General features: G+C 43.6%; 1 protein-coding gene across 1 annotated transcript; it reads left to right on the plus strand.

Annotated features, from left to right (window-relative positions):
* The first annotated feature begins 8,818 nt into the window (after positions 1 to 8,818).
* On the plus strand, positions 8,819 to 12,342 carry LOC125446614 (tumor necrosis factor-like). Its single transcript, XM_048520317.2, has 4 exons — positions 8,819 to 9,194; positions 9,907 to 9,967; positions 10,409 to 10,474; positions 10,984 to 12,342. The coding sequence occupies exons 1-4, from the start codon at positions 9,018 to 9,020 to the stop codon at positions 11,394 to 11,396; spliced, it is 717 nt and encodes a 238-aa protein (XP_048376274.1). The 5' UTR covers positions 8,819 to 9,017; the 3' UTR covers positions 11,397 to 12,342.
* The last annotated feature ends 598 nt before the right edge of the window (positions 12,343 to 12,940 follow it).

The raw sequence follows: 12,940 nt of genomic DNA on the forward strand, positions 1-12,940 counted from the left end.
CAGCCATTTGTTTGGCACTACTTTCAACAGCATTCACTCCCTCCACTATTGACGCTCAATAGCAGCAGCATGTACCATCTGCAACATGCACTGCAGAAATTCATGGAAGATCGTTAGAAAGCACCTTCCAAACCCATGACTACTTCCATCAAGAAGGAGAGAGCAGCAGGTACATGGGAACACCACTGCCTGCAAGCTCCCCTCCAAGCTACCCACAATCCTGACTTGGAAATATACCGCTGTTCCTGAGGGGTCACTGGTCAAAATTGTGGAATTTCCTCTCTAAGGGAATTGCCTACCATGGTCCAAGAAGGTAGTTCACTGCCACCTTCTCAAGAGGGAACTAGGGACAAGCAATAAATGCTGGGCCCAGCCAGCGACACTCATGTCCATAAGTGAATTTTAAAAAATTCTCTCCCAGATGCAGATGAAGGATCCCTTGCTTGTATTTGAAATAAGAATATAATTACTAAAACTGACTTCCAAATATATATTTCCAAATTATCTCTCTACATATGCTGCCAGGCTTGCTAATTTTCACCAGTAATTTTTGCTCTTGTTTAAGATCTCCAGTATTTGCAGTTTTTTTTGTTTTATTTTGCCAAATTATCTGTTTATTGCCAAAGATTAGATTCACAGAAACAGGACGATAGCTCTCAGCTCAGTCAAAAGTCTTTTGACGTTCAACTCAAATACTAATCTGTATCTTCATTTCACTGACCCACCTTTGGTCCATATTATAGTCATAGAATTGTACAGCACAGAAACAGACTGTTCGGGGACCAACTAGTCCATGCCAACAATATTCCCAAACTAAACTAGTCCCACCTGCAATTGGCACATATCCCTCCATGCATTTCATATTCACTTACTTATCCAAATGTCTTTTAAACACTGTAACTGTGCCCTCATCCACCACTTCCTCTGGAAGTTCATTTGCACATGAATCACTCTCTGTGTAAAAAAAATTGTTTTTAAATCTCTCCTCTCACCTTAAAAATATGCCCCTCGTCTTGAAATCTCCCAATGTAGGGAAAAGACACCCTACTTTCACTTTGTCTACCCCTCATGATTTTGTAAACCTCTATAAGGCCACCTCTCAACCTCCTATGGTCAAAAGAAAAAAGTCCCAATGCTCTTTATAACTCAAACCCTCCATTCCTGACAATGTCTTGGTAAATCTCTTCTGAATCCTCTCCAGCTTAATTATATCCTCCTTATAACAAAGCAACCAGAACTGGGCACAACATTCCAGAAGAGGTCTCGCCAACATCCTATACACCTCAATGTAATGTCCCAACTCCTAAACTTAAAGGACTGAGCAATGAAGGCAAGTAAGCCAAATGTCTTCTTAACAACCCTGCCTACATCTGATACAAAATTCAAAGAATTATGTACCTGAACCCTTTATCCATTAACCCTCTATCCTTTCATACTCTTGAAAAAGAGTTTGCAGCCAGAGTTCTGAAAGTTCTTATTGACCCAACATCCTCAGCCTTTTGAGAATGTGAGATCAAGGCTTGCACAACACTGTGCCTAGAAGTGTTTTCTGTTTTCACTTGAATAACTTGCTCAAACTTAACACAATATTCTTTGATCCTTGCTTCCCCAGCCTGGAGGAAATAGTTTCTTTGCAAGAGTAACCCTAAGAAGAGATTACATTCTAACGCTTTCCTTCATTCAGAACTGATTTTCCAGTGTGTAAAATGGCAAAAAATAAATTCCCATGGAAAGGTAGGACATTGCCAGATCCCCCATGATGACAAGAAGTATTGAGAGCCAGATTGAGCAGAAAAAGGAGTGTGTGAGATAGGTTTCAGGTGGATAGCGCAAGTGAGAACCAAGGTATCTAGATAAAGTCCAGAGAAACTTTGTTAAAAAAAATACAAGTTTTTTGTCGTTACTAAAGAAGAAGATACTACACATATCAGTGTGAAAAAGGGGGGTAGTTATGATGTTTGATGAATTGAAAATTGATGTGCCAGAAAGGCTGGCTGTACTTAAAATCGACAAGGCATCTTGTCCGGATGAGATTCATCCCAGAAAAGCAACAGGGAAATGGGAATTACAAAGCCGTCAGCTTTAATTTTCAAATTCTCCTTGGTGGAGCTAGAAACATGGAGAATTGTAAATACTCCACTCCTGTACATGAAAATACATAAAACTAAGCCCAGCAACAATAGCCAGTGGCTTTAACATCTGTTGTGGAAAAATTGAACAGCATTGTTAAATAGCCAAACAAATTTAACAATCACTTGCGCAAGTGTGAATTTAAATTCAGTAAAGCTAGCATAGTTTTGTCAAAGATATCATAAATTCTTAGAGTTACAGAGAAAGGCTGTTTGAGTCTGTGCCAGTCAAAAATAACACCTAACTATTCTCAGGTTTGATGTTTTTTGAAGAGGCAACAAAGAAGGTAAATGAGAGCAGATGGAATTCCAAAATAAAGTGCTACATTACAGCTTTACCAATGAAGTTAAAACCTCTGGAATAAAAGCTACAGTAGCAGCATAGCTAGGAAATTGGTGGAGTTATGGAAAACATAGCATCTGTTTACCTTTTAGGTTTAGAAATGAGCACTGCAGAAGTCAGTGTGATGTCCTCTGCTATTCCTGTTATATATTAATAGCCTAGACACAGGGAGGGCAAGGCTCAGTTTCAAAATGTGTGAACCACATTTGAGGGATCAATGAACATTGCAGAGAACTACTTACACTTCAGAAGGATGATTGACAGAAGAGACAGGCTGATGGAAATAATTGCAGAGAGATGTGAAGTGGTTCATTTTACTGGGAACACTGGGAGAAGGGAGTGCAACTAAAAAGAGTGATTCTGAAGAGGATGAAACAGCAGAGGTAGCTGTACCGTACCACACATGGACTGCAGTGGTTCAAGAAGGCAGCTCACCACCACTTTCTCAAGGGGCAACTAGGGACAAGCAATCAATGCTGGTAAATGAGGATAAAAACGCGTAAATTGTTCGAAATTGTAGGGCAGGGTGAAAATAGAAGTCAATAAAACTTCCAGAATCCTGGGCATGATGACTAGAGGCTAGCAATACAGGAACAAGGAAGAAAAGGTGAACCATATTGAGTTGCTAGTTTGGAGGGGCCATTGGTACCTCAGTTTAGGAAGGACATAAAGGCAGCAAAACAGAAATGCAGAAATGTTGTATGAGAAAGATTTTATTTGTGAGAGGTTTCAGTTCTGAGGATAGATTGGTGAAACTGGGTTTGTTCTCAGCAGGGATGGGGAAGCTCAGAGCAGACTCATTTCAAATTTTCAAAACCCTGAGGGGTCTGAATAGTGGATCGGGAGGAAATGTTGCATTAGGAGGTAAGGATCTAGAAAGCACTGCCTCGCAGTGTGGTAATGGAAAATTCAAAGGTGACTTAATTGGATTAAGTCCTGGAAAAAAAATGAATTTGTGGATCAGCAGGAAGCGGGGCTGGTGAAATATCTTTCACAGAAAGGCATCATGGGACAAAATGAGCCAAAGTGCCTTTCTCTGCAGAACCATTTTATGATTCATTCTTTGGTTAACTCAGTTCCTGTTTTCTAGAAAGCAGGATGAAATGCATGATTTTGAGGAAGAGCGAGACAGTGAATTGAAGTGAACGCAGCTGCCAAAAGACACAGCCTGTAGTTCCATGAAACCAAAAGAAAGGAATCTTTGATCCTTCTCCATCTCTGTTCCTCTTAGTCCACCTCTGGGTAAACCTCAAAATGTTCAACTACACAGCAATGACAGCTGTTCAATTACGACTGGGGAAACAAGATTATCAAACAGTAACAGTTCTTTAATGATAATAAACTGATCTTATTCTCAATTTTTATGCATGCTTTTTGTTTGTGTTTAATTTCAATCATTGTATCTGCACTTTACTTCCGAACTTTATAAACTGTTCATGGACTGGAAGAATAAACAAAGATCAAGTGCTGCAGAAGGGACTAGTAATAATTAAATTGTTAAGAGACAAAGACAAGCTGTTACATAGGGAATTGAAAGCTGTTAGACGTGTCTGTGAAAAGAAGGGGTTGAGGCCACAAGCATAAAACTGTTTGGGCACCTGCTTGATAACTGGCTGGCATATGCCACAAGGACAAATGAGGAACAGTCACTCGAAACAAAATATTAACTTTGACTTCTCTCCACAAATGCTGCCAGAGCTGCTGAACTTTTCCAGCAATTTCTATTTCTGCTTAGGAAAAATGACTGCCGGCTGAAGAACACAAGAGTTAATTTGAAGACAGGTTGGGTCTTCAAACAGACTGTGAAGGCCAAATGCAACAAGGATCAGAGGAGTTACTTCTGATAAAGAAGCAAGCTGTGGACTCAAGGACTCTAGAGGAGTAATCACCAATAATGTAACAGCATAGGCCTGAAGGATGAAAAATTGTATAAGTTCAACTCCAGAGCTCATCAGCAGCAGAACTTCAAAGAACAACACTGCACAAGTATTGAACCCTGGGCATCCACTGTTGGTTGGAACTGTAGCTAAATGCCACCATCAATCAACTAATAGACAAGTTAAATTATGAGAGATAATGGGAACTGCAGATGCTGGAGATTCCAAGATAATAAAATGTGAGGCTGGATGAACACAGCAGGCCAAGCAGCATCTCAGGAGCACAAAAGCTGACGTTTCGGGCCTAGACCCTTCATCAGAGAGGGGGATGGGGGGAGGGAACTGGAATAAATAGGGAGAGAGGGGGAGGCGGACCGAAGATGGAGAGTAAAGAAGATAGGTGGAGAGGGTGTAGGTGGGGAGGTAGGGAGGGGATAGGTCAGTCCAGGGAAGACGGACAGGTCAAGGAGGCGGGATGAGGTTAGTAGGTAGCTGGGGGTGCGGCTTGGGGTGGGAGGAAGGGATGGGTGAGAGGAAGAACCGGTTAGGGAGGCAGAGACAGGTTGGACTGGTTTTGGGATGCAGTGGGTGGGGGGGAAGAGCTGGGCTGGTTGTGTGGTGCAGTGGGGGGAGGGGATGAACTGGGCTGGTTTAGGGATGCAGTGGGGGAAGGGGAGTTAAATTATGAGGCTTAATGTGCTTACTTCGCTGGTCTTATTTTGGCTGCCACGTGCAATAAAGTTTGAATCATTAAGTCAGTACTTGATTGCCTTTGAGATTTCTTAATGAGTAGCTGATTTAAGGTAACTTGTGTTGATTTACCCACAACAACATTAACTGAATTACAGTGTTACTTAGTAACTTTCAGAAATATTTGTGCAATAACTAGCCTTTGATCTTGTTCAAAATATAAAGCTTTGCTATTGGCACTTCTTAAATGAGCTAACTCACATACAAATCTGAAAGGGGTCAAAATGAACTTAACTCATTCACAACTCCCGAGTCATTGTGGTAGAATGATTAGCCAACGTCTTTTCCCTAGGGTGGGGAGTCCAAACCAAAAAGGCATAGGTTTACAGAGAGAAGAGAAAGATTTAAAGAGGACCTGAGAGGTAACTTTTTCATGCAGTGGATGGTACATGTACAGAATAAACTGCCAGAAAAGTGGTGGAGACACGTACAATTACAGCTTTTAAAAGGCAGCTGGCTTCAGGCAGCACGGTGGCTCAGTGGTTAGCACTGCAGCCTCACAGCGCGAGGGACCCAGGTTCGATTCCAGCCTTGGGTAACTGTCTGTGTCGAGTTTGCACATTCTCCCCATGTCTGCATGTGTTTCCTCCAGGTGCGCCGGTTTCTTCCCACAGTCTAAAGATGGATAGGGAGAGCCTTTTTCCTAGGATGGTGAGGGCGAGCACGAGGGGGCATAGCTTTAAATTGAGGGGTGAAAGACATAGGACAGATGTCAGAGGTAGTTTCTCTCAGAGTAGTAAGGGAATGGAACGCTTTGCCTGCAACGGTAGTAGATTCGCCAACTTTATTTACATTTAAGTCGTCATTGGATAAGCATATGGACATACAAGGAATAGTGTAGGTTAGATGGGCTTGAGATTGATATGTCAGGTCGGCACAACCTCGAGGGCCGAAGGGCCTGTGCTGTGCTGTAATGTTCTATGTTCTATGTTCTATGTGCAGGCTAGGTGGATCGGCCATGTTAAATTGCCCATAGTGTTCATGGCTGTGTGGATTATAGGGGGATGGGTCTGGGTGGGATGCTTCAAGGGGCGGTGTGGGCTTGTTGGGCCAAAGGGCCTGTTTCCACACTCTAGGGATTCTAATCTATTCATATAAAAGGAATATGAATACAAAATGTTTTGAGGGGTATGGGCCAAGTGCTGGCAAATGGGACTATTTATAGAGTCATCAAGTCATAGAGATGTACAGAACAGAAACAGATCTTTCAGACCACCTCATTTATGCCAAACAGATATATTAAACTGATCTCGTCCCATTTGCCAGCATTTGGCCCATATCCTTCTAAACCCTTTCTATTCATTTAACTATCCAAGAGCCTTTTAAATGTTGTAATTGTACCAGCCTGTCCCCTCTCATCTTAAACCTATGTCCTCTAGTTTTGGATTGCCCTACCCTGGGGAAAAGACCTTGGCTATTCACCTCATCCACACCCCTCATGATTTTACAAACCTCCAGAACGTCACACCTAGCTTCTGATGCTCCAGGGAAAATAGCAGCAGCTGGATGTGACTAGAAAAGTTGATGAGGGTCGAGCTGTGGATGTGGTGTATATGGACTTCAGTAAGGCATTTGATAAGGTTCCCCATGGTAGGCTCATTCAGAAGGTCAGGAGGAATGGGATACAGGGGAACTTAGCTGCTTGGATACAGAATTGGCTGGCCAACAGAAGACAGCGAGTGGTAGTAGAAGGAAAATATTCTGCCTGGAAGTCAGTGGTGAGTGGAGTTCCACAGGGCTCTGTCCTTGGGCCTCTTCTGTTTGTAATTTTTATTAATGACTTGGATGAGGGGATTGAAGGATGGGTCAGCAAGTTTGCAGACGACACAAAGGTCGGAGGTGTCGTTGACAGTGTAGAGGGCTGTTGTAGGCTGCAGCGGGACATTGACAGGATGCAGAGATGGGCTGAGAGGTGGCAGATGGAGTTCAACCTGGATAAATGCGAGGTGATGCATTTTGGAAGGTCGAATTTGAAAGCTGAGTACAGGATTAAGGATAGGATTCTTGGCAGCGTGGAGGAACAGAGGGATCTTGGTGTGCAGATACATAGATCCCTTAAAATGGCCACCCAAGTGGACAGGGTTGTTAAGAAAGCATATGGTGTTTTGGCTTTCATTAACAGGGGGATTGAGTTTAAGAGTCGTGAGATCTTGTTGCAGCTCTATCAAACTTTGGTTAGACCGCACTTGGAATACTGCATCCAGTTCTGGGCGCCCTATTATAGGAAAGATGTGGATGCTTTGGAGAGGGTTCAGAGGAGGTTTACCAGGATGCTGCCTGGACTGGAGGGCTTATCTTATGAAGAGAGGTTGACTGAGCTCGGTCTCTTTTCATTGGAGAAAAGGAGGAGGAGAGGGGACCTCATTGAGGTATACAATATAATGAGAGGCATAGATAGAGTTGATAGCCAGAGACTATTTCCCAGGGCAGAAATGGCTAGCACGAGGGGTCATAGTTTTAAGCTGGTTGGTGGAAAGTATAGAGGGGATGTCAGAGGCAGGTTCTTTACGCAGAGAGTTGTGAGAGCATGGAATGCGTTGCCAGCAGCAGTTGTGGAAGCAAGGTCATTGGGGTCATTTAAGAGACTGCTGGACATGTATATGGTCACAGAAATTTGAGGGTGCATACATGAGGATCAATGGTCGGCACAACATTGTGGGCTGAAGGGCCTGTTCTGTGCTGTACTGTTCTATGTTCTATGTTCTATGTTCTACTCAGCCTCTCCCTGTAGCTCAAACCCTCCAAGCCTGACAACATCCTGGCATGGATGAGTTGAACTGAAGGGTCTGTTTCTATGTTGTATGACCCTATGTGGAAATTCCATCCAAGTTCAGACATTTCAGAGAATTTGCATGCCCTTTCACAGGGAGATCAGGATGTTCAATGAACATTTCCCTCTCTAGAGGAACCTAATTGGCTCCATTTGACAGAGGCATCTGTCTGAACGTTGTAGAAAAATTTGGTTAATCTGGAGTTCTCACTCGGGAAGTTTGGTTGATCGGTCACATCCACCCAGTTGGATTTTTGATTCTGTTGATGTGAAGGCTTGACATGTCCACCATAACAAAATAATTGGGTCCTCTGCTGTTTCACTGTATGACACCAGTAACTGTAAACCAAGTGGGATTTCTTTGCCCGTGCAGGGCTTCCAGACGCTGTGGAAGTTGCTACACAAATGCAAGTCCTATAGTTCTGTTCTTTCACTTTGGTCTGCCCAAACCTTGTTGGCCATTCAGAGCAAGGAGTCAACCCCGAGTGTTACACACTGGCACTTTCCAAGGTCTAAGACTAGGGACGAAGTGACGCACGTGTGCTTGGGGCAGCTGCTGCCATGGTGCAGTGGGGAAACACCACTGTTTGCGGTCTTCCTGCCGAAGCTAAATGGGGTCCATTCAGTAGTTGGATCCTCCAGGTGTCTCAAGTGTATGCAAATATAATCTTGTACAAGTAAGAAATACCTTTGGCTTGTTTGTTGGATAGAGTTAAACTCCAAGGTTTGTTTGTTCCTTTATATGCTAACATACAGAACTGAACTGTCCAGTGACTATGCCACGAGCACAAAGGGGATCAATGGAGAATCTGGATGAATTACTGGAGCCCACTTTTGGTTCAGTGCAGCTTTCCCCGGTTTTGGGGAAAACAGCTCTGGTTCCGCGTTGGGTGAAAGTTACACAGAGCCAGTCTCACATTCGGTCAGGAGAATGGTCGCTTTCCAAACGCTAATGTTTCTGCCTGGGTATTTCCACTCCATTGCATCACAGTTACCAGTGATGTGGTTCTGCTCGTTATAAGGAGCTGTTGGTGAGCAGCAGCAGTTACAGAGCAGGCAGCTCCCACCGAGAGAGAGAGAGAGACAGAGAGGCTGACCGGCTCAGAGACACACACTCACACACCGAACTCCGGCTGCCGTCTGACACCATGAATCCCGAGAACAAGTTGCTGGAGCTGGAGAATGGGGGGCTGCTTCCCGTCAGGGACGGAGCCTCGAAGAGAAGCTACTTCTGGCCGGCTCTCTGTGCGCTCGCTGTGCTCGGCTTGTTGCTGGTTTCGTCCTGTCTCTTCCTGGCTCATTTTGGAGTTCTCCCTTCAAAGCAGGTGAGTGAGGATCTTGCATTTTGGAGAATAGGGGATCGGGCTCCCGCCTGCCGCTTGCATAGCTCCGGCAGAGGCGGGTGTTTGGAAGCGGTGGGGCCAAACTGGGAAGTGATTTCAGTCTCAGTTGCTGCTGTCAGCCTGGAGGCAAACAGGAGACTGTGATCCAAGTCGCTACTTTAACTGCTGTCTCCCAACGGCGAAGGAAATACCAAGCGATCTTCTCGCCAATCCTTCTATGTCTCCAGTGTTAGCTCCGGGAAATGTTAGGATTGCTCCCTCTTCGGTGGTAAACACCAAGCGGGATTTCTCAGTCAGCGCTGCCGGTGCTACCATAGGATAAGCAGGTACTGGCTGCTGTCAGTCTGGAATGGACAGTCACCGGTCTGAATGGCCCCATGGTGTGGCTCTGCACAGTCTGGATGGACAATAGTCGGTCTGCACTTTGCAGTCCAAAGTAGTGACTGTGAAAGGCAGCGTCTCTATGCAAAGTAATTTCTCTGTACAGTATAGTATTTCCCTACAATACACTGTCTCCCTCCGATACAGTGTCTCTCTGCACGACTGTGTTTCTTTACAATATGTCGAGTTTGTACAGTGCAGTGAGCTTGTTCATAGATCATACAAACCATCTACCTGCAGACCTGGGTTGATCATTACACCTGTTAGCAAATTTCACACCTTAACATCTGTCTTTTATTTTAAAATTCTTCAGGATTCAAGATCAACATTGCAAGTTGCCGGTCCATTGCTTTCAACAGCTGCTCAGACCAGCGGTAAATGTTATCCTTATTATTCTTTTTCTCTCTTAGCAATATCTCCGTCTGCCTCTGTGTTAATACTTGTCAATATTTCAGTCTTTTCATTGGCACGTTTCCTAACATTGCTGCATTTATCTTCATTTGCCAACCTTACGCTGAACCATTTCTCTATCCATTTTCCTGAATCATTATCATTCTAGCAAAATCTGTCAGATTGTAGTGATATTGGGCTTAACTCTGGGCTTCCAAACAAAGAGGCTGCCAGACCTGCTGGGTTTCTCCTGTCTTTTCCATTTTAAACTCACTCACTCGGCTGTCTCAGCAGCCCACCTGTGTATTGGTCTCTTCGTCACTCCCCAGCGCCCTCCGCCCCCACCCTGTCTGTCTGTGTGTCTGTCAGTCTGTGCTCTGTGGGTGATACAACAGTGACTGAACTTCCATCCTTTCCATTTCCAGGTTTGCCTCGTCTCATGAAGCAGGTGGGAAGTGACCCACGGCCGAGAATCGCTGCTCACCTGACAGGTACAGAACTTTTCTCAATGTGCCTGCATTCCCTGGAGAATAGTCCACAGTGGATGGGGAGGTGCAGGGGAGGACTGGGAAGGCATCTACTTACTTTATCAATAATGCAACGTGGAGAGAGCACCACAGGAGGAGAGCAGGAGATTACAGAGTTCTGGGCAAAGAGAAAGGGCATTGGTGTGAATTGGTTTATCTGAACACAGAGATAGCGCAGCACAAGGGTTAAAATCTTTCTGTGATCGGCATCTCTGTGAGTGCCAGAGTGATAATTGCCCTCGGGTGAATAATTAGGATGTAGACCACCCAGTTACTCCGATATTGTAAGCTGTGGGTCCTTGCTGTGCATAGATTGGTTTCTCCATTTCCTGCAATAGCATAGTCTTTCCATCAAAAACGCATCATTGGTTGTAAAGTGTTTTGTCATATCCCAGGTCATGACTTGGGCTACATAAATGCCTTTGTTTGATCCTCATGATGTCTTCTTTCTCTCCTTTTCCCAATCCCCTCAGCTTCAGCAAGGAATGAAAAAAAGAACATAATTTGGCAGAATTTGAGTGACTCCACCTTCACTGAGGGAGTAGAGTTCAGGGACAACAGTATCATCATCAAGAGGCCAGGGCAGTACTTTGTCTACACTCAGGTGGTCTTCCACAGCATGGGCTGTGAGCAACAGGCCATCTATCTCAGCCACGAGCTCACCAAGCAGTCGGCAAGTTATCCTGAGGAAGCCATTCTACTGAAAGCCACCAAATCTGCCTGCCACTCTCACCAACGTAGGGAGCCCTGGTACAAAACCTCCTACCAGGGAGCCATCTTTGAGTTTCTGGAGGGAGATCAGATCTTCTCCAGGGTTAATGAGGATGCAGTGGGATATGCAGACACAACCGAAGGAAAGACTTTCTTTGGAATATTTGCCTTGTAACAATCCCATGTCACTTCCATTGGTTACCAATGGCTGATCAAGAATTTCAAATTGAAATTCAGTGCAATCTGACAAAGACATATTGTCTTCTTTATGACAGTTATATAGAAATTGCATTCCAAAACTACTGATTCTTATTGATGTGTATGCAAAGTGTTATCGGTTCTTTAATTTATTTCTTATTTAAGTTGTGATTTCTGTTGCTCATTTTATTTATTTAAATTAGTACTCCTCACAGAGAGTTATCTGGCTATCCCTGGAGGAGGGAACAAGGATCCTGGGTCTGATATTTAGACTGATTATTCCCTGAGACCAGTTACACGTCCTTGAAGAATATGGACTATTCCTCATGAACAATTTGTATTCCAATGAATCACTGATTTCTTTGGGAAAACAAAGTAAGATGATTTATTTAGCTGCTGAGTGATGAAGGTCAAGCAAGACCCAGCAACGCATTGGCTTTCTATCTCCACAATGTGTTTTGTCCAGTCTTCACAGGACTTTACCTGTTGAGTATCTGTATGGTCAGTACTGTGATTAAAATGGTGAAACAATATTCAACAAACACTAACAATTTGGCTCAATAAATGTCGATTATTCACAATCTGAAGTGACCAATTGGTTTACATCTGCTTGGTTGCAGTGGATGTCGGAGTGGCATGTTTGCTGCTCTGATCAAAGGGTATTGGTTGAGTTTGTTCCTGAATGGAAATGCCGATTTCCCTTAGTGTGTTGTCGTCTCCAGTGGTCATCTTCAGAGTGGGTAATACACAGTGATCCTGGTGATAAAACTGATTGGTTCTGCGTGCGGAAAGATTTTTCATCTCAAATGTTGGACCGCTGAAGTTTAATTACTGTTCATTGACCAAACTCAATGTTTCATGTAAAACTGTAACATCTGTAATACAGGTGGCTTTCAATGGCAATAATATTGTCAAGTTTAAGAGGTTCCAGATTGATATAAGTTATTATTTAATTGTATTTATCAATAGGTGTATTTATATTATTTATATTAATATTTATGTGTGCAAAGATAAACAGAAATTAATAAAACTATTTTCAGAGCATAAACTGTTTCATTCTGAGTGTTGCACATTGATTTGGATGTGGAAACGTTTATGGACAGTGTTTCAATGTGAGGATACTCTGGGTACTCTGTTAGAACTGACTGTCCCAATTCAGTGTTATCAAATTGGGAAACTGGGAGAGAGACAATTGAATGTTTGGGTATCTTGCACGATGAGGAGATTGTGAATCTGAGCAAAGAAATAAGAAGATTGATTGCTAATCTGGTTGGATTGGGATATTGCAGATTTGAGAAACAATAATGATCTTGGTAATCTTGCAGGTTGAGGGGATTGGGAATCTGAGAGAGGGAATCAAGAGTTTGAGAAAAAGGAACGAACAACAAAGGAAGGGAATAAATCGTGTGGCCTCCCCATGAACCTGCAGCATCATTCGATGAGGTCATGGCTGCCATTTGCATGCAGCTTGACTTTCCATCGAGAGTCTAACATTTCCTGATGTCCATGGTGTTGAAAAGC

Source organism: Stegostoma tigrinum, chromosome 34, assembly GCF_030684315.1.
Source record: "Stegostoma tigrinum isolate sSteTig4 chromosome 34, sSteTig4.hap1, whole genome shotgun sequence".
Lineage (NCBI taxonomy): Eukaryota > Metazoa > Chordata > Chondrichthyes > Orectolobiformes > Stegostomatidae > Stegostoma > Stegostoma tigrinum.